At 39.3% G+C, this 19,815-nt stretch overlaps 1 protein-coding gene across 1 annotated transcript; it reads right to left on the bottom strand.

Moving 5' to 3' along the window:
• Nucleotides 1-8,220: 8,220 nt before the first annotated feature.
• On the bottom strand, nucleotides 8,221-11,839 carry LOC122153727 (myc target protein 1 homolog). Its single transcript, XM_042795987.1, has 2 exons — nucleotides 11,802-11,839; nucleotides 8,221-8,873 (listed from the first exon to the last, which is right to left on the bottom strand). Exon 2 carries the CDS (start codon nucleotides 8,842-8,844, stop codon nucleotides 8,341-8,343), a length of 504 nt encoding a protein of 167 aa, XP_042651921.1. The 5' UTR covers nucleotides 8,845-8,873; nucleotides 11,802-11,839; the 3' UTR covers nucleotides 8,221-8,340.
• Nucleotides 11,840-19,815: the final 7,976 nt, after the last annotated feature.

Below are 19,815 nucleotides of genomic sequence, written 5' to 3'. Positions count from 1 at the left end.
TTATTGATCTAGATTTGAATCTTGCTTCTGGTGACTCCATGTCAATCATACAGTTACATCGATAGCTGCACAGTAAAAATAACTGCATAACTCTTTTCCAGCATGTAACTAGAGGATTTTTTTATTATTATTTCATGGTAGTAGATAATTATTTTGTACAAACTTTAAGTACAGTTCTGTCTCTCCAAGTCACAGATAATTTTTTGTCTTACCTGAGACATTTTCTGATTTAATAGAAGAATATCCTATAGATGTAGAATCACACAATGTCACAATAAACAATTATGTCACACAACACTGGGTGTGGAAAAGGCAGAAAAGTTCTGTTGCAGGTATTCTTTCTTGCTTTTGTTTTGAGAGTTGCTCGCTGTTTGTTTTTAGTGGCATCAGCTCAGGTGGGAGAATTTCCATTTGGAGTTTTCCAGAAAGTTCATATCCGAAGAGGGCTTCTTTATTTATTGACATTATTCAGTGGGTGTTGTCGTTTTGAACACTGAATTCAAAGGCTTACAGAACAGTTGGTTCAAGGAGGTTTACCCTTGTCTCAGATTTTGGAACGAATGTGTTGAACAGCATAGCTACGCCTTTTGAGAGATTGGGTAGCATAAATGGAAGCTGAATCCATAGCCTTCTCTCGGCCTCTATTCCCTTACACACAGTGCTCTGTCCAGTTTTATGGCTCAGAAAGCTCATCCTCGCACAACCTGTGGCTCAGGTGTCTGTGACTGAGCATGGTCAAGGGTCAGCCTCTCCCAAGCAGCAACAAGGGCTTCATCTCCCAACTTGACCGACAACTGTCCGGCTAGGAAAAACTTACTGGTTGTCATTTTGGAAGCTGAAGAGCTCGTTAATGTTCAGTGCAGTCATATTTTACTCCTAGCTACTTACTATGTACAGTACCCAGAAAATAACTGTGTATACTCAAGTTTGCATACAAGTCTGCTTGCAGAGTTTGTGCACACAGTAGAAGATACCCAAATGAAAGTGTTCTAAAAGTTAAAAGGTTAAAAAGTCACTCAGCAATGCATGTCGCGTACCGATTTAAGAATACAAAAATAAGCCATAAACAGAAGACACTAAAAAAAATTCCAGACTTCTTTCTGCCTTGTCCTCCAGTCAGCTCCAGACGAAGCTGAACCCAAAGCGAGATCTCTCAGGATCTCTCAGAAGATGATGTCTTTTGTCAATTCCTCATGCTGTCTAGAGGCAGTAGAGATTAGAGACAATCTTTTTATAAGTCTATAAGAGATTGTCCTGCTGGGGACAGTTTGTCTTCAGACAGTCTCGATTGCTTTAATCATTACAAGATTGCTGTAATGTTGGCCTCAAGAGCCAGAGGAGAGATTGGCTATCTGATTCTAGACCTGTTCTTGCTCAGTTTTGCTTTCCAAACCCACCTCTAAAATGTCCCCCTCAAATGGTGCCTGGAACTGGTCTTTAGCAGAGTAACACTCATGAAAAAATTCTGTTTAGTCTTTCTTGCTGTCATCCTGTTTCATAGGCACATCATCCAGAGAGAAGAGATGATGCAAAAAACACATCTGTTGAACAACAGAAGTGCTGAGACTCAAACAAAACTGTGATTCAGTTCTAACTCTGCTCTCACATTAAATAATTGAAAGGAATGACCAAGCACTGATTCACCATGATCTACATTGTAAGCTCCTCCTGTGTCTGCATAAGGACATAAGGATCACCCTTACATCCTCACAGAACATTTTACATGCTCAAAGAGAGACTGGACAGGTGAGATGAGCAGAGTAGGCATCTGTTTTCACAGAGAGGAAATTTTCAACAAACAGAAATCACTTGGCAGGTACACATTTTGTTATTAAATTAGATTTAAACTAGTTCTTAAACTAGAATGATGTGCTTTATGGAATTATATTCTGATTCAGCAGAGTTATTAAATCTGTGAGTAATCTCCTTGCAGTCAACAATAGAGCAATATAGATTAAACCATCAGTGGTCAGCCAGAGCATTTGGAGGGTTAAGGGTTAAGTGTGAACAATCTGTTTTGCTGGATTGGGCTTGTATAGTGAGGCCCTCAGTTTTATATCTAGCACACCTCATTTACAAATCTACCCCTAAAGAACAGCAATATATAATACAGTATATTTCTTACTTTATTTTGATTCACTGTTCTGTTGTATTGATAAATGAACAGTTAGCCTTGAAAGTTTTTGATCATTAATGACTCAAATTTTGAGTACAATGTCAAGATCAACAGGATTGTCTGAAACATTCTTGGTCTGTTTTTAAATCTTTGTAATGCCCAACACTGGAAGCAGGTAGCAATTCAATGTCTTACAGGTGCATTGAAAGATGCAGGAACACCTATTTATACCTCTGTGAACCGAGTAAATGCATTTAAATGTACGTACGTAATGTTACCTAGCCTTCAGTACCGATAAAATGTCTGTGAGAAGGCATGCAGCTGCATATGCTTTGTTATGGATTAAGGGTGACTGAATAAGGAGAGGCCCTTTCAGGAGCACTGTCAGAACATTAAACACAGTCACACTTTGCAAAGTCATGGTAAAACTGTCATTCTACAAATTATTTTAATTAGTTGAAGTCTCTCTTAACCTATACCAAGCTTTCCCAGTCACTGTTTCTCTCCTCTATATTTTTGGTTTTACTAGGGATATCTCTGGCCTAGAGCAGGTTCTCTGGGTTGGTGGAAGAGATGAAAATCTGCAAATGCTTAACTTTGGTGTCTCAGAGGGCGTTTAATTTTTTTTGAGCTAATACATTTCAAACATGGTTACATGATGTGGGAACACATTTAATGTTCAATTTCCTTTTCAGAAGTTACGAAATGCCTAGGAGCATTTAGACGCTTTGAAAGATTATTTAGTGTATATGCAAGCACCCAAAAATATGTGTGCAGAAATTTTTACAGGAGTCAGTTTTACATTACCCAAAATGTTAAAAAATATCTGCATCATGGATTAGTGCACTGTAGAGTTATAAGGCAATTCAGAGATTTATTAAATGGCATTTGTGATTTAGTACTGACAAAAAGATGCCTGTATATTTCCATGACATCTGCCCAAGGGAGTACAGAAAAAAAAAAGAAAAAAAAAAATCAGTGCTTTGATGCTGGCAAACTAGTGCTGGAGAGCTTATCACACGCAACCCAATCAATTCCTCAAAGTGATTTTCTGGATCACAAAGTCATCCTCTTTGTTACTTGGCAGAACAACAAAAGAATGGGATAGAGTGAAGACCTGTGTATTTTTTTCACCATACTTATCCACAGAGAGAGATGGAACTTACCATGGTACTAAATAGAGAATCACTAAATGAGAAAAAAGATTCTACCATCCCTCTAGAAATGGGTTAAAGGGAATTCTTCTCTCCTACAAAAATAACTTTACAAGATCACCAGGATAGATCCACAGCACAGGAACAGAGCAGGGGCAGAGAATGGGTCTCCTCCTTACCTCTCCAGTCTGCTTCAACTCAAGCCCTATACTGGTCAGTCTAGAGGCTGAAGATTCATCCCATTTCAATGCACAGATAATCATCAACAGCTTCTCCATACATGTCCAAAGAAATGAAAATTACTTCCAGCTGTGATTTGTGCTCTTGTCAAGTTGGAACAAGTCAGCAACGTCACCTTTCCTGTGTAGTCATCAATGTGCTGCCATAAAATAAAGTGGATCGATATGGATACAGATCTGCCCTGAACTAGATAGGAATAATTTTGCATTCCAGTGCCTTTCCATACTGTCCCTAGTTATAGGCACATCAGACAGTTATGTCCTAAATCAGCAAATCCAATTTCCTGCTCAGTCCCATCACTGTGCGCAATCCCTTTCATGATTAAGCTACTTTTGTTTAGAAGAACTCCTTGCTCTAAAATAGTGCAACTGCTCCTTCACAGTGCCCAGCACACAATCACTTGATTCTGCTGCTAAATAGATGAAAACATGTCTCTGATGCAGAATGTCACCAGGAAAGCAGACAGCAAACATGTTTACTGAAATTGCTCCACGATCCAGTCCGTGCCCATCAGACACGGCCATCCTCATGCAGTAACGTCATCAGAAATTTGATGGGAAGCCAAAAGCTCCTGTAGAAGTTAAAAGAAGAAATGAGACACACAAGCCAGATTTCTCTCTCAAGCTGCTTCCTCAGTCTGAAAACTGTTTGAGGGAATAACGAACAGAATAACATTCAGACCCCATCTAGCACAGCAAGGCCAGAGATCCTCAGTGGTCACTGGTGCTGCTGCTACAATGTGAGGCAGAAAATCAAGCTAGAAACATCTCCTCTTTGTTGCCCTGTGTGCTTAAAAAAAGCTGCTGGGAGCAGTAGTTCACCTGTTGAGTGCTGCAGTAGCTTTCTCAAAACTCTCTAGTCCAGCTGGATTAAAAATACCAAGACAACCATGATCACTATTAATATTCTGCTGAAAAAGAGATTAGTGTCCTGGCATCCTTATCAGCATTCAAAAAGTTAAATAAATAATTCCTCACAAAGTCATACATGAACTCCAAACACTCAACCCGTTTGAAAACTCTCTCTTATTAAGAGACCCAAATGAAGGTATAGGTATTTTAGCTGAGTTTTAAAACTAGAATTCTGTTCTCTGCTTTGTGACGTTATATCAGTGCTGTTTTCTTTAATCTGCTCTGGACTTGGCAGAGGTAAATTTCCAATTAGCATTTTCTTTCTTTTTTTTTTTTTTTTTTTTTTTTCCAGAAGCTGTACAGCATCATAGACATCACCTAATTTTATCAAGTACCTATAGGTCAGGGATCTGGCATGTGTCATTTCACCTCTGAGAGGATATTTCCAGTAAATGTAGTTTTCAGTTTATACTTAAGAATGGATGTTGAGATGACTCAAAAACTTCATGGTAAATTGCAAGTGAACTTTAAAAATTTAATTTGGTGAAGATACTGCATGTTCAGTGTGTTGCAGTATGATAATCGGTAGCTGTCTGAAGAGGTGATCAACAGTTCCTCAGTAGGGAAAAGTCAATGAATATATCATGAGCAGCTTTTGTAAATATGCTGGAATGCAACTATTCACAGACAGAGGGCTGTCAGGTTTTGTCTTCTATATGAAACCAGAACTGGAGCAATTGTTTTTGTGCACATGAACAATAATAGAATAGTGTTTCTCTGTATGAAGAGAAAAAGTAGCTCTGCTCACTTCAGGACAAGGTATCAGGATATCTGGAAGTTGATCAAAGCTCTGCCTGTCTCTTCCTGTGTGATTCTGGGAGCATCCTTTTAATCACTGCCTCTCACTGTGAAAATCTATTACATGCGAAATTATTGTGAAGCTTAAATAATTGTGAATACTTTGCAATCTTGAAATCTGCAGTAATTCAGCTCTTCTTTCCAGTATTTCAAATCGAAATAAAAGGCTAGAAAGGACCATCACAATCAACAAGTATAATCTTTTGCATATCAAACACCTGATGATTCTTGATCCTACAGTTCAGTTTGGGTGCTGATGGTGTGCAATGTGTTTTGGTCCTAATGTGATAAAATGTCCATGAGTCCACTTAAGCATGAACCTTATAGTGATTGCCTATCTGCTTAAAGCAAGCATTTGCTCAAACACATTGTGGATTGAAGTCTACATACTTGGAAGCAAGTGGATTTTAAATCTGTAAACGCTGTTATTTATGAGAGACATTCTCACTTGCAATCCTTGGAAGGTGTTCTCACATGGAAAATTCTGACTCTGGCTTCACATAACATCTTCAGCTTTGGGGTGTCTCCCCACAGGAGCAGAGAAAGGACCAAGTCCTCATTCACACTTTAAACTATATCAGCTTGAACAATGAAAGAGAATACCCTTCCCTTTAAAGGATTTTTTATGCAAGTCACGTATTTATATTTAATGAAAAACGTGAGCTTGAGATTATAACATCTAACTTTATTTCACATTCTGAAGCTTCCAGAGTGCTTGTAAAACATTCATTTCAGATTTTGTTTAAACTAGTAGTTAGGTATCCGACAGCCATACTGGTTATGCACCAATCTGTGTTTTTAATCTCCCTAATCCAGGGGACATAAAAAGATGTTTTGTTATCCAGTACAGATTTCAGGAGGAAAAAAATACAGTACATTTAAACTTCCCTTTCTACATTGTTTGCTAAATATAGTATAATACAAGTAATAATATGCTGTGGAAAGTTCTACAGTAATGTAATGTGCATTTACAATCCAGGAGTAAAAGTTTACTCATCTAAAACCATTTCACTCTCAAGGAACAAGAAGTTTTGGCCAGCTGGGTACACACGGTAGGCCAAGTTGACTCTTCAAACAGTCTGTCCAACTCAATAAGCAAAGGGAGCAGGCTTGAATTCTTCTTTTCATATGCACATTAGAATAGGCGACATCACCTATTCCAGAGCTAGGACACTGTGAACACACTTGTGCATGCAATGAAGTTCACCAGACTCAATAAGACTCTAAATGAAAAAAATATTATTAATGCACGAAATAACACAATTTTCTTTCCCCAGAGGACTATTCTTTTAAGTTTGTAGCCTGCAGCTATCCACATGCATTTTTGCAGTCTTATCAGCAACTCCTCATGTAATAGAACCCATAGTGTCTGCAGTGAAATCCTCTGTAAACTTTGTAAGTAGCTGTTCTTTTAGCAATGACATATATCTCTCCAGAAGGGAAAATGTTGAACGCTAGAAATAAAACAATGAAAGCCAGACAGTAAATACATGCAAAATAATTTGCCTTTACAATAAGGAATACTTGTGGTTTGCAGTAAGTAATGCTTGTAAGCTCAGTGTCTGTAGTAATATTTGCAAATGGGGTGATATGGCCTGGAAGATTGCAGTTCAGAGATCAATACCAGTGCTTCCTGAGGATGCTGAGCTCAGCAGAGGGATGCATGCTGCCAGTCTCCAAAAGCCTGGAAAGTAAGATGTTAAACATTTTGCCTATTCTCAAAAGCTGTTGAATTTTTGTCCCTCCCAGGAGACAGATGAGGACTTCTTCTTTCTACAGAAGCACGGGACCAGCCCCCTCAGGATCAGGAGTCCGGCAGTCGGTAGATGCCCAGCCCTTTTAGGAACAACAGGTTTATTTGTAGATGAGGAGTGGGGCTGCTCCTCTACTTGTGGAAATTCTTTACCATTTATTTGAACATGAAATATTTAACAGGAAAATGATACAATAAGACTTAAATCAGGCTCCATTTGTCTGTGCTGTTTCCAAATTCTGGACTTCTCTCACATCAGTGCAATTAGTCTCTACTAAGCCAAGGGTTAGCTTGACAAGATACACGGATAAGAGTCAAGAATATATGCTAACCTCAATTAAATATTCCATCTTTATCTTCATATTCCAACTAATTTTACAGTCCCAGTATTCAGCCACAGATGTCTAAAGTCTTACTTTGGTGAAAGACAAGATTTCAGTGAATAATTTGCCAGGAAGAATTAAATGTTGGTACAATTCGAGAAAAACAATTTGAAATAAGGAAATGAGTAATCCCATAGCAAAACAGGAAACTTAATTAAAAAAATAGTTGTCACTTATGCTGCTTATCTTGATAACCAGAACTAGAAAAATGAAACATGAGGATTTCTGCTCGCATACAGCCTTGCTGCTTATTAAAATGTGACTACCTGTTCTGGTGGCTGCATACAGAAAATTCTTTATAATTATTATCATGCAGTAGTACGTTGGTTGAAACGTCTCTCCACATGAAGCTTCGTATACTTCAACATTTTTTCCACATTGTGGGGTATTTTATACAAGCAGCCCTAACATGGAGTTTTTTAAGATCCTCTACAATCAGCAGCACAGGATGTGGGTGACCACAGCCGGGACTGTAATGTTAAATCCTCAACAAGGTCTGTTTGTAAGGTTCCTTCACAAAAGCTGGTCTGTGGTTATAGGAAGAAGTGATGAGAAGTGTTCTCTGAAAATTTAACATCCTTGGGAAAATACATAAAACCAGAACCAGAATAGTGAAATCTGCAGAAATGTGTATATCAGTAATCCCTAACATGATCTGTTTCTTCAAGAAAAGATCTATTTTTTATGCGGCAGCATTTTCTTTCCTCTAAAGTAAAGATACAATGGTTACAATTAAAGATACAACACTATAAATATTCAAGCATATGGCAGAGTAGTAAATTAAAGAGCAGTACAAAGACAAGTGGTCCTTTGGACAGTGGGATGTTGTGCTCTAAGAAATTGCCGCTACCGCCTTTGGCAATGTGTGTCCCCTCCACAACAGCAGCTGGAGACTTCTCAGAGATCTTCATCACGCACAGAAAATTGTTGAGGTGAATGAGGTTCCTCCTAAAATGCAAGTGCGTGTTTGCAGCAAGAACCTAGCTCAGGAGTCTGGGAAAGCTTTTATGATGGTTTCATAGGCGGGAGGAGGGGTTTGTGTGGAGTGGCAGATGCGGAGGCTGTTGTTAGACCAGTGGAATTCAGGCCGGCTTAAGCTGTTGGTGGTGCTTCCCACGAGGGTCGTGGTGGTATTTGTGGGAGTGAGGGTGATCAGCTGACTGTTCGTCTCCACGGGGAGGGGAGGACACTGCAGGAAAGGGTGGAAGGTGGACGCACGGAAGCTTGACTTCCTGGGGAAAGAGTTGGCTTGCTCCAAGGAGGCTTGCCGCTGGAAGGTGAGGCTGGCCAGGCTGAGGTTGCTCCGACGTTCACAGCTGCTGTTGCGGTAAAACCCAGTCCTGCCAGTAGTGTGGCCATGGGAGGAGGGTCTGGACCGACGGCTGAAGGCTGAGGGGCTCCCCTGGGAAATGTGGGCACTAGCTCTGCGGCGGGACAAGCAAGTGAAGAGAGCCCAGATGATTCCTCCAATCACCAGTCCAACCACCATGGACACCGTGAAGGCTATTGTTATCTGCTCTGAAATACAGCAAAAATAACAGCAAAGTTATTTCATTAACTCTGAAGGACTTTCCTGCCAGAAAAATAATTGAAGATGGTAGCCTCCTTAAAAGATGAATAAACCCTAAGATCTTTATATGTAATACAGGAACTTTACAACACAAACACAGCAGTTCAGCTTGCTCTCACTATACGCTATACGGTGCTTTTTCATTCATTTGCATAATTCAACAACATCAAAAAAGTAGTTTGCATTTAATACCAGTTTCTGTATCAATGTAAGGGAAAGGTCTTTAGTGTCTCCCAGGATCAGTCACCCACCAGCCCCAAGGTATGTTATAAAACTGTCAAGGTTTTGTTTCTGTGGACAATATGAGGTGTGGATTTATGCAGACTTCTCATTCTGTTTATAGAACAAAACAGTTCCGTGTTTGCAGACTCAGCTATTACAACAGTGATGTAGCTTCTGCCATGTTCTTACTGGAGTGAGCCTTGTATTTATTACAACATGAGAACACTGAGTATCTGAGTAACAGATACTTTAAATCCTCATAGTAACTAAAGTAAGTTACTATATCTTAAATTATCATGGTCAGAGATAACCATTAATAATATTAAGTCTCTTGAATATTTCCCATCCCAATGCCCAATTTAAAGATGCATTAATCTGTCATTAAGAAAAGTAAATTTCTCTCTCTTTTATAAATGCTTTCAAGAATTAAGAGACCTAAAAAACAAAAAAGAGTATGGCTAGGATTGTTTTCTCCTCCACACGGTTTCACAGCGTGGAGGAATAAGATTTTTCCTTGTATATTTCTAAGAATAGGAGAGTTGCTTCTGAAAACTTCACTCACTTTTGGAACTGAACACCAGCATTTTTGCTGTTCTAAAAAGTTTGGAGATACACTTGCAAACCTGGATAAGGCCTGAAATGAATGTAAAACCTTTATAGATCGCCTCAAAATTCAGTAAGGGATTGGATCTCAAACAAGAAAGAACACTATGTGTGACTAGTGGTGGACCAAAGAGGGAATAAGTGAAAATGAGCTATGAGACAGCTTGAAACATGCTTATTCTGTCTGTGCTGTGTTATCGTGTTTGTGAAGAATTTCTGTTAAAAAGGAAATTATATTCATCAGATAGAGAAAGGTGAGTACCTTCTATAACATGCAGAAGCACAGGCCAGCTAGCGCCGTGCCTGGCTGATCCCTGTAACAGGAGGTAGGAACTCCAGGACTGGGATGCAGATGTTGGAGCCCAAAAAGAGTAAGGTGAGACTAGGTTCAAAATTTTCTTCCAAGGTGATAGCCATTAAAGACTCTCCCTTGTGGTGATGCTCAAACAGTTGTTTACAAAACCCAGAATAATGACACCGAGACCGAACTGTGGGAATTACCTAAAGCAGGTGCTGGAGGGACAAAGAGAGTGAGTGTCCCGAGCGGTGGCCATGGACAGCAGCCATCACCCAGTGGAGGGAGGGGAGAAGTGCCAGACAGGACCAGTGAGACAGGATTTCAGGCAGAGGCACCCCAGTATATGCCAACAGAGAGCTTTGCTTAGGTCAGGACTTGGTGTTTTAAACTTAGACAGGTCACAGAGGAGAGGGAAAGCAAACATTTGTTTTCATTCCAGTGAGGGAGATGTAAATGATTATTGGTATAATTGCACTTTAAGAATTAATTATTATTACCTTCCTTATCTACCTTCATACTTTTCTCCTGTCAGTGAAAGATTGTTAGCTATGTGAATCAAACATGCAGCTGGGGAAAATCAGCTCTGTGAGCACCAGGGAGTTTAGCATAAAATTTTCTCAGGTTTCCAAACAGCATTAAATTTGAACCCAGGTCTTGCTGCTGCCCATCAAACCCTGTGAGAGGGGCCGTATATTCACCCTACATGCCTTTGCAAGTGTGGTTCTAGTCAGGACCAACGTTATCATGAATTATTGACATCACCAGGTATCTCCTACGCAAGTTTATTCACCTTACATTTTTCAGGATAGACTTAAAGTTCCGTGGGGCCCAGAAAATTTCAGCTCTAATTAAGCCAATGATATTTTGGATGGCTACACAATCTTACTGTTGTGTGCCTGTAACCTTGGCTTTCAGATAGGCTTCCAATCATTATCCTTTTCAAATGGAAAAATAAAGCAGACTGGAGAGGATAAACCACGGGATGTTACTGCAGAGCACTGCTCACTTTTGGGAATGCTTTGTTGTCCTTTTGTTCAGAGGCAGATTAGACTTGACCCTAAAATATGATTTTTCATTAAGCTCTCATTTTTGCAACTAAGAAACTCTTGGCTGGGCACACGGAAGTCAAAGGGTGATTGTCTGGTGTGCTTTTTGCAAGAACTCACAGGCAGCATCCTGCATTGCAATTCCTGGCTGCAGATCAGAGCTCCGTCACCATAAGCAACCTTCTGACAAACTCATCATGATTCTGCCCTTTATAAAACATCTTCAGAGACACAGCAGGCCTTATTGTGCCCCTTTCAGTCAGGAATAGCCTATTATGCTATTTTAATGGATTTAATAAATCCTGCTACTGCAAGTTCCTACTCATACTACTGAAGGTGGGAAGGGAGAGCCAGGAGTTGTCCACTTCCAGTTGAATAACCCCAAGGAGTGTCCAAAACACAGCACTTCCCAAGCACTAAATCTGCAGCCTGAGTACCCCTACTGTCATCCCTGCATGGCAACGGGAAAGAGGAGCAAGAGCTAATCCTTAAGCTGATTTCTCTTGCACCTCAGCTGGAATGCTAGTTATGTTATTACATTTTGAGACTGCCAAGGGGTCCGTTGGGCACAGGGCTCTGTGCTGCCACCTGATATTCCTGCTCCTGTTTGGGCTTTCCCGCTCCATCAGCAAGGAGGCAAAGGGGTTCTCTGTGGACCTCAGCAGCCTTGAGTGGAAGCAGAAGCACAGCAAGCCACACAAGTGTACCTGGGTCTGGGGCTGCCAAGCACCGTGGTGAGGATCTGTCCCTGCATCCCTCTAGCCATGGTTTTCACTGCCTGCACAATCAAATCAGCATTTCACACTGTTAAAAGCAGATGAAAGAATTAACAAAAGTATTGAGTGCAGATCTTCAATCCTTCCCACGTGCTGTTGCCCTGTGCTGGAGGTACAGTACAAACAATTATGCCTTTGGATAATGTCTTCATTTTCTTTAACTTCCTTGATTCTTTTATTTTTCTACCTCTATATATGAATAAAAATAGAGGGTTAAATTATTCCCTGGGGACACTCAGCTCAGTTTACACTGACCACTACAGTTGCCATATAGTACCCCAAACGCTTTCATTTCCATTGGGACCTACATTTAATCTTTTTGGTTCTTATAGTAATATCACTAGACCCATTGATTATGGACACTTTATTCTTTCCATTCCCAGACTCTCCCTGACTTCAGTGGGAACTATGGGTCACACTAATAGGCCAAACTTGATTTTTGTTCACTCCCTGCAGAGAATGAATTTCACTGAAATATAATTCAGTTCTAAAAACTTATGCTGAAGAATTGTAAATCTATGCCCATTGATTTCCTCTTTAGAACGTTCAATGATCACAGACTTGAGGTACATTGGAGAAAATCCTACCAAGCAGAGAAAAAGATCAAAGGCAGAGTGGGACTTGTTGCACCTGGGATTTTGAGGGGAAGAGCTGGCTTTCACAGAGTTGTTTTTCTCTTCTTTAATCTGGACAGTGCCAAAGCAGAACTAGCCTTTCAGAAGAGTCAGAGCAATGCTGACACAAAGTGTTTCACAATGAGATACTAAAATATCTTATGGTTTACTAAGAGTTGTGCATGTCATTCTGTCCTCTACTTTTAAGGAAAAAAAAAATATTGGTAGATAAGGTAGGGATGCTGCCAATAACAATAGCTCCCCAGGTGCTGGTCCCCTAAATATGTTTTGATTTGTATGTTTCTCAGGCTGCTCACACTGCCTGTTTTATTTGATTATGCCATAACTGAAAACATTTGGTACTCCTACCTCACTAAATTTTCTCCATTTTCACCTCTAACATGAGCAGTGCAGGACAGACTTCGAGGTATAATGCTAGAAATAAAAGGATAAGAAAACAGAGCAACTTAATATCTTAGCTACATTACCTTTCTTATCTATGGTATTTCCAATGTGTCCATGCAAAAAAGGTTGGAGGCTCAGAGACCACAGTAGCACCCAGGATTTCTGGGTGTTCCCCTCAGATCTGAACACCAAGCCATCAAGTGACTGTCAGCCCAACATCTATCCAGATCAGGCGTTTCCTTCTGAAGTCTCTCTGATTTCTTCATGCAGTGTTAAGCAAATGCAGTGCTACAGGTTTGTACAGGGGATTATTGCGTCTGCTATCCAAAGCTTTTTCTTGGTTTCTTAAGGCTTTCATGACTTTCCATGGACTGTATATATGAGTTGTTAGTGTATATCCTATCAAGTTGACAGCCTCTAGCAAGTCCTTAACACTATAGAATCCACACAAAAGAAATGTGGAAATGTTATCAGTACAGATGATAGACTGGCTCATAATATGTTTTTCCTAGTTATGGCCCTGAAACAAGTTTTTCCCATCCAGCCTGGACATCAGTAGCAAGGCCAACCAAAGGGGGCTCATACCAATCTGTAAGTCTTTTGAAAAGTGGACTGCATTCCCTCCTTCCTCACCTTGGTGTATATCTCACCAAAAAATATCAACACAGTCCCTGCCTAGACTTGTCAGTTCCTGGATCAATGAAAATCTTCATAAAATAGTATTTGCCTTTTGTCATGGAAGATCATGGAGCTTAGCAGGATTCTTGCAAATATACTCATGTCAAGCTCTTATTTCTGCGAGGGTCTCATTTTCCTTTCATGTATATGGATGACATCAGATAGCAAGACATCCCTTTGAATTCAAAAGACATTTGTATTGAGGATTCAATTTCCCAGGGAATCTCCCTCTTGCCCTCAGTTCTGGCTGAGATGGGCTGGAACAGCATTTTGCTCTCTGAACTCAGGAAATCCTTGGGTTTTGCATCTTTCCTATAGCCTTATGGTAAAACCCCCCACGGTGTAAAGTTAAGATGACCACAAGATCTTCCTTGACCCATGCTCACAGATATATACATTTGTAAACTTTTCAGCTGGCCAAGTATATGAAGGGATAATAGTACCTTTCAAAATCATGTAAGTAGCAGCTTCAATCAGAGTATTTCAGAGCAAGAACCAGGGTGGGACAGGAGAAGATGGGACAAAGTACTGGATGCAGAGGAAAGAGAAATGGAAAAGCATCTTGTAGTCAGGCTGTGCATACATGGATTGAACCTGAAATGCATCTTTGACAATAATAGCCAATAAATCTAACTAAGAGCCAGTTCGCTTTCCAAGCATCTGTTCTGCTCATACTATTGGTAGGCACAAGGAGATAGAAAACACCCATAAGGTGAGATGATACCTACACATTTGATTTGATTTTTAGTGGGTGACTTTCAAATATTACAATCTTCTTTATGTTTAGGAGCTGTTAATTTTTTGTTATTTCTTTATTAAAACATAATTAAGTAGCTTGATCTTAAAGTTATTAGAAGTGGTAAGATAGCTTGTCAGTCAATAATGGCATTGTGCAGTATTCAAACTCAGCTTGTTATAGAGATGTTTTACTCATGTTATACTAGAGCAAGATTCTGTTCGTTTACTTCACAACTGAGAGTAATTTTCCCATTTTTCTTTTCTTCCTCCTGCCCAAAACTAGTGTGAGACATTGCACACCTGACAAGCAGACTATTTCATGTGGGCTCCAGCAAGTTTGTTTGCTAAGTGTACAGGCTCACTGATTTCAGCTGGATTAGCAATGAGAAGTATCAAAACAATGCCACCATGTAGTATGGTGGAAAACAGCTATTTTTATAGTTTCAATTAATACTTTGGAATTCTAAATTTATTTCCGTTTTAATTCTATCCTTCTCACATTTTTGTGAGCTCTCTTCCTTTATGTGATGTCATATGCCAGTGATTCAAAACTTGTCTAAGTGAGCATTCCTCCCCCTGCACGCACACGTGCTTGCACACACACACACATTGACTTGAGCCAAAGCTGAAAAGCCTTGACAGCTGGTGGAGGGTTTGAACTCAGACATGGAAAAATCCAGCTCAGCCTCTCTCTCATCCTGTATTTTTTCCTGAAATGAAAGCTCAATGAAAAAAGCGGGTATAAAACCCATACAAACCAGTACGGGATTTCATACCCAAACATTTCACAGCTTAGTGTAGAGCACCAGCTAGTGTATTAAAGCATGAATTGCATTTTACAAATGACACATCTAGTAACCTGACTAGTAAGAATGGTTCAGATACTGTTTTGCAGAAGCCTTAGTGTCTCAGGTTTCAGGTGAGGTTTAGGTAAGTCATCAGCAGATGTTCAAAACACAGCCTCATTTGTGCAAAACCAGACAGGAGCAGCCAGAGTTCATCAAAGTTTGAACAAATTCATAGCATTTTCCTAAAGCTGTAGCAAATGTATATCTGTAAACCGGACCTCTCCTCATGCATCCTGGGCAGCGAGTTTGGAAAGGAAGAATACCCTGCACCCAAAGAGCCACCACTTTATCACACCATGAAGGTTTGAAATGATTTGAACTACTTGAAATGTTATGCCAGTTCTACCAACTCCAAGAAAACTTAGTTTAAAGCCGGGGGTGGTATCAGTAGCCAACTGCTGTGCTGCTGTTGTCATGCTGAGTTCAAAAAAGCAATTTCTCTGTATCTGACAAGTGTTGACATAACTATCTTCCTGATCTTTGTCTCTAATTGTATTAGCAAAACAGCCTTTCATTAATCATTTGTAGGCAGTCCATGATTCAGTTGGGTGGGCGAATCAGTTGCTGTGTAATATCAACCAGCTGTGATCTTAGTCATGACAAAAGCTTAAGAAAGGTCACACATGACTCCTGCGATTTGAGTGAGAGAGACAGACTACGACACAAGGTGGTTGAGGTGGTTGTGACGTCCGGAAAACAAACAGATGAGGATAGTGGCATCAGGAAAACAGAATCTCTGGGAAAAAAAAAAAAAAAAAAAAAAAAAAAAGCTGTGCAGGACATGAGAACTAATAAACAAAATAAGTAAGGTAGGTAGTCTGTCAGAAATGTCAGTGCTCTGTGTTCAGACACAGTTTGCTAGAAGGATGTTTTATCTGACCTGTGCTAGTGTGAGATTCTTTTTTGCAGCAACAGAGAGTAATTCTCCCATTTCACTTAATAACTAAACAATTGTTTTCATGTCTACTGCAGATAAAAAGTACTAGATTTAAAATAGAGCAAAGGAAATTAAAGAATGTGTTTCTACCTGTGAGGACAGGTAAGAACTAGAATAGATAGTCCAAGTAGGTGGTACATCTACCCCCATTAAAGATTTTTAAAAACAGTATCAGTCAAGAAGTCAAGAATTGTTGTAGTATAGTTAATCCTGTCTTGAAAAAAAGATAGACTAGATGATGGATCAAGGTCCATACTGATGTTTTTTTGTGCAGTTTCTAAGATTCGGGTAAGCAAATAGGCTCTGGAAGCATCTGAAAAAAATACTAAGTAAATGACAAGGAAAAAGAAATGCTGTCTGTGCCCTTGGATCAATTCTCCATTTGAAATTCAAAGGGGATGGCTGTTTAGTAGGGGGTTAACGTCACAAAGGAGCAACCTACCTAGAAGCAAGATTGCCCTCTGCTGGAAATTAATGATGAAAATCTAAACAATATATAAAACACCTTCATTCTAATAAAATAGAGTGTCAGAAAATGCTAACAAGACCTATTTTAATGAAAGATTACAGGGACATTAATAGTACTTCAAAACTCAGAAAAACTCTGAATTACATTGCCACAAGCACTTAGGACTAGCATTTTGCATAGGTTTTGAACATAAGGGAGACTGGCACAGCAAAAGTTTTCAGAAGCTAGGTGAAGTAAAGCTGGTACAGTTTTGTGGCTTTGTGCAAATATCTGTGCTGATGGAGAAGTATAAGCCTGATAAATACATGTTTCTTGCCATCCACAGTGATGTCCAGAATGATCTCCATGCACCAGAGTACATTTGCTTTATTTACTAATACCATAATTCATTGTGATAAGAAGCCGGAAGAGTAGAATACGCCATCTCAATATCCCACAAACCATGTCAGAGTTAATGATGTTCCCTTGATATTACTGGCAGTTGATTTTACTGGAATGATAAATAAAGAGTAATTGTAATAATCAGAAGGAAACATCTAAGATAGAGATGTCAGCAGGTTTAATTTAATGCCTTTGGCATAACTATATAAAACAAAACAAAGATTCCTTTATGCAGACAGAGATAGAAACTTTGTTACTGCATGGTTTCATTATGATTCCTAATGCTTTACAAAGAAAGTAATATAATTTTGATCTTTTCCTCATGTGCAGCAAGCAATCCTCTGGCAAGACATTCTCTTACCTTACAAAACCAGAGCATAGGCCTAAGATATATGGCCCCTGCATGAACCTAAATCAAACAGTAAATCTCAGTATGCCACAATGCAATATGGCATTATAGTTATTGCTTTATTAATAAGATTATTTTACAAAGCCTGAGAATAAAATAATTTCTTATATGAACAGAGCATGAGTGACTGGAGTGAAACCTTAAAATTAAGTAAGATTTCCTAAAAATCTTAAAATTAAGGAGGAAATACCAAAGTATTTATTCTACCTTTAAGAAAACAGAAGACATCCAGGGTTAGAAAAAAGCACAAGGTTTTCAGGTTACTGGGAAGACTGTAGGGTAAGGAATACATTGAATCACCCTCAGTCCCACCACAGCAATTCAGTTGTCTGTGGTCTGAGAAGAGCCTGCCTGACCCAGACACAGCTTCAGGTGGAGCTTCTCCTTAATGTGAGAACCCACAAAATGTTAAGAAGTATTTATATTGGCAGTCCGAGTTTTATCAAATATAAAGTAGAATATTTTAAAAGAGGGAAAACTCAGAGTGACAATCACACCCTGAGTACTTTGAGATACTAGGTATAGTAGAAATAAAGACCGCATTTCAGCCTGCCCAGTATATCCTATAAGCAGAGGTTCTCAAAGCAGGGCTTTACGGAAGTGCTGCAACCTCTGCACATTTGCCTCTGGGTCTAAAGTGTCTCTTGCCATCACCCGAGAGGCAGGACCTGGTTTCTGCTCCTTTCTCTTAGCTGTGCAATCTCTATCCCTCCCCCCCTGAAACCTGCTCAGCTGCTTCCCAGGAGAGGAGCAATCTCCCCTTCCCAGTTCCATCCCTCAACCTCCATTTTAAATGTACATCATGTATTAACATAGAAAAAATTAATGAAACAGATACCTACAGCATAGTGTCTTAGAAGCTAAAGGAAATCTACTGGGGCCCTAAACTGTAAAGTTTCTCAGAAACAGTCTCTTCTCATTTAGAAATATACTGCCGTCAGAGTATTCTGCTGACAGATCTAACTTGTGTAATACTTTTTCAAAAATAGACATCAATTAAAATAGTGTTTAGTGATCTATTTATAGTCTCATTATTTTTTGAGATTGCTAAATCTAGGGCCTTCTTCAAGTGGAAATTAAGCAAGTTGTACAAAGCTGAAGAATGGGAAGAAGAGGAGCTGTTTGCAAACTTCACTGAATATTGATCTAAAGTATCCAATAAACAAGTATTCAAAGAGCAGGAAGAGGGATCTGTATTTAAGTCAGATTTACCTACTTTTTCACTACAGTAATAACTGAGCTACATCCAGTAATCCAAAAAAATTTCCTGCTACATTTATCTTCCTCAAGGAACAATTATAATAATGAACATTTTGAGAATACAGAAGTTCATATATGGTAGCAGTGTACTCTTTGATTATTTATCTGTAGTTCAGAAATTTAAGCTTTCTTTCTCCCAGTACTTCCTGTGTGACCATCCATCAGTTTCAGAGGTTTCTTTTGTACATATATCTATGAATATCTATTTCAGTGTGGGCTAAGAGACCTAATTAAGTAGTACACACAAGAATCTGTGCAACCACAAGCTGATAAATGCTGGTATAATTTCTAAGTGAGATGATTACTGATCTGGAATATTAGTCAACTCTTGATGACCCAGGACAGATGATCTAGGCTGGAGACTCAGTGTGAAGTGGGACATTGGCTTGTCCCACACGAGCCAGTGGTGCCTGGGAGGCTGTGTTTGCACCAGGCTGGTCGAGGTCCTACTTGCTTAGAGACTCCTGAACTTCCCAATCAACAGAGCCACCACTGGTCTCTTTCTTCATTTATACTTTGCCTGCATAACTTATGCACCTTCCACAGAAGCCATGTGTCCGCTTGGTTGGCTTATCCTTCCATTACCCTGGATAACTGAGAGATGGCACCAGTATAAAATAATCCTTTAAAGCAAAGGGTTTAAAATTAACAGTCATCAGTTAAATGGTCAAATATGCCATAAGTGTGTGTTAAGATGCTGGATTTTGAATTCAAATGTCTGAAACAGAGAATTCATTTTCTTCTGCAAATAAGATGCCAGAGCAGCAAGACAGAGGCCTCTGCTGAGGAGCAGAAACTGCCCTAGCTATTTACTTCAGCAAGGATCAGTCAGAGCCCATGGAAGTTTTTGCATTGCATTGAACTGATTTTTTTCTCCCTCAATTATTTTGCTGAAAATTTCCTAGACATTATTTCATAACAATTCTGTATATATTTGTATTGTTGATAGAGTTTTGACTGCGGTTAACGGAAAAATCAAACTCACGTAAGTCTCTTTTCATTCTCCTGAAGTAGAAAGGGAATAAATCATGTTAGAAAAATAATTTAGGATTGCTTGGTGTACACTTAACTACTATACAGTAGGTTTCAAAATCTGAGTAAGTACCTTTTTTGAAGTTTGTATAGGAAGTGAACTTCTAACTTGAAAAGCACGAAAAAATGTTGTCTGTTATTGATAGTCTTTTCTGATTTTCTTTTTTTTTTTTT

Source organism: Tyto alba, unplaced genomic scaffold (genome assembly GCF_018691265.1).
Source record: "Tyto alba isolate M040663 unplaced genomic scaffold, T.alba_DEE_v4.0 Super-Scaffold_22, whole genome shotgun sequence".
Lineage (NCBI taxonomy): Eukaryota > Metazoa > Chordata > Aves > Strigiformes > Tytonidae > Tyto > Tyto alba.
Note: the sequence above shows the minus strand (reverse complement) of the source record. Positions and strands in the feature narration are given on the sequence as shown.

Bases quoted from the DNA above. Each gene is read 5' to 3' on its own strand.
- LOC122153727 (XM_042795987.1), bottom strand. From the start codon at position 8,844: ATGGTGGTTGGACTGGTGATTGGAGGAATCATCTGGGCTCTCTTCACT.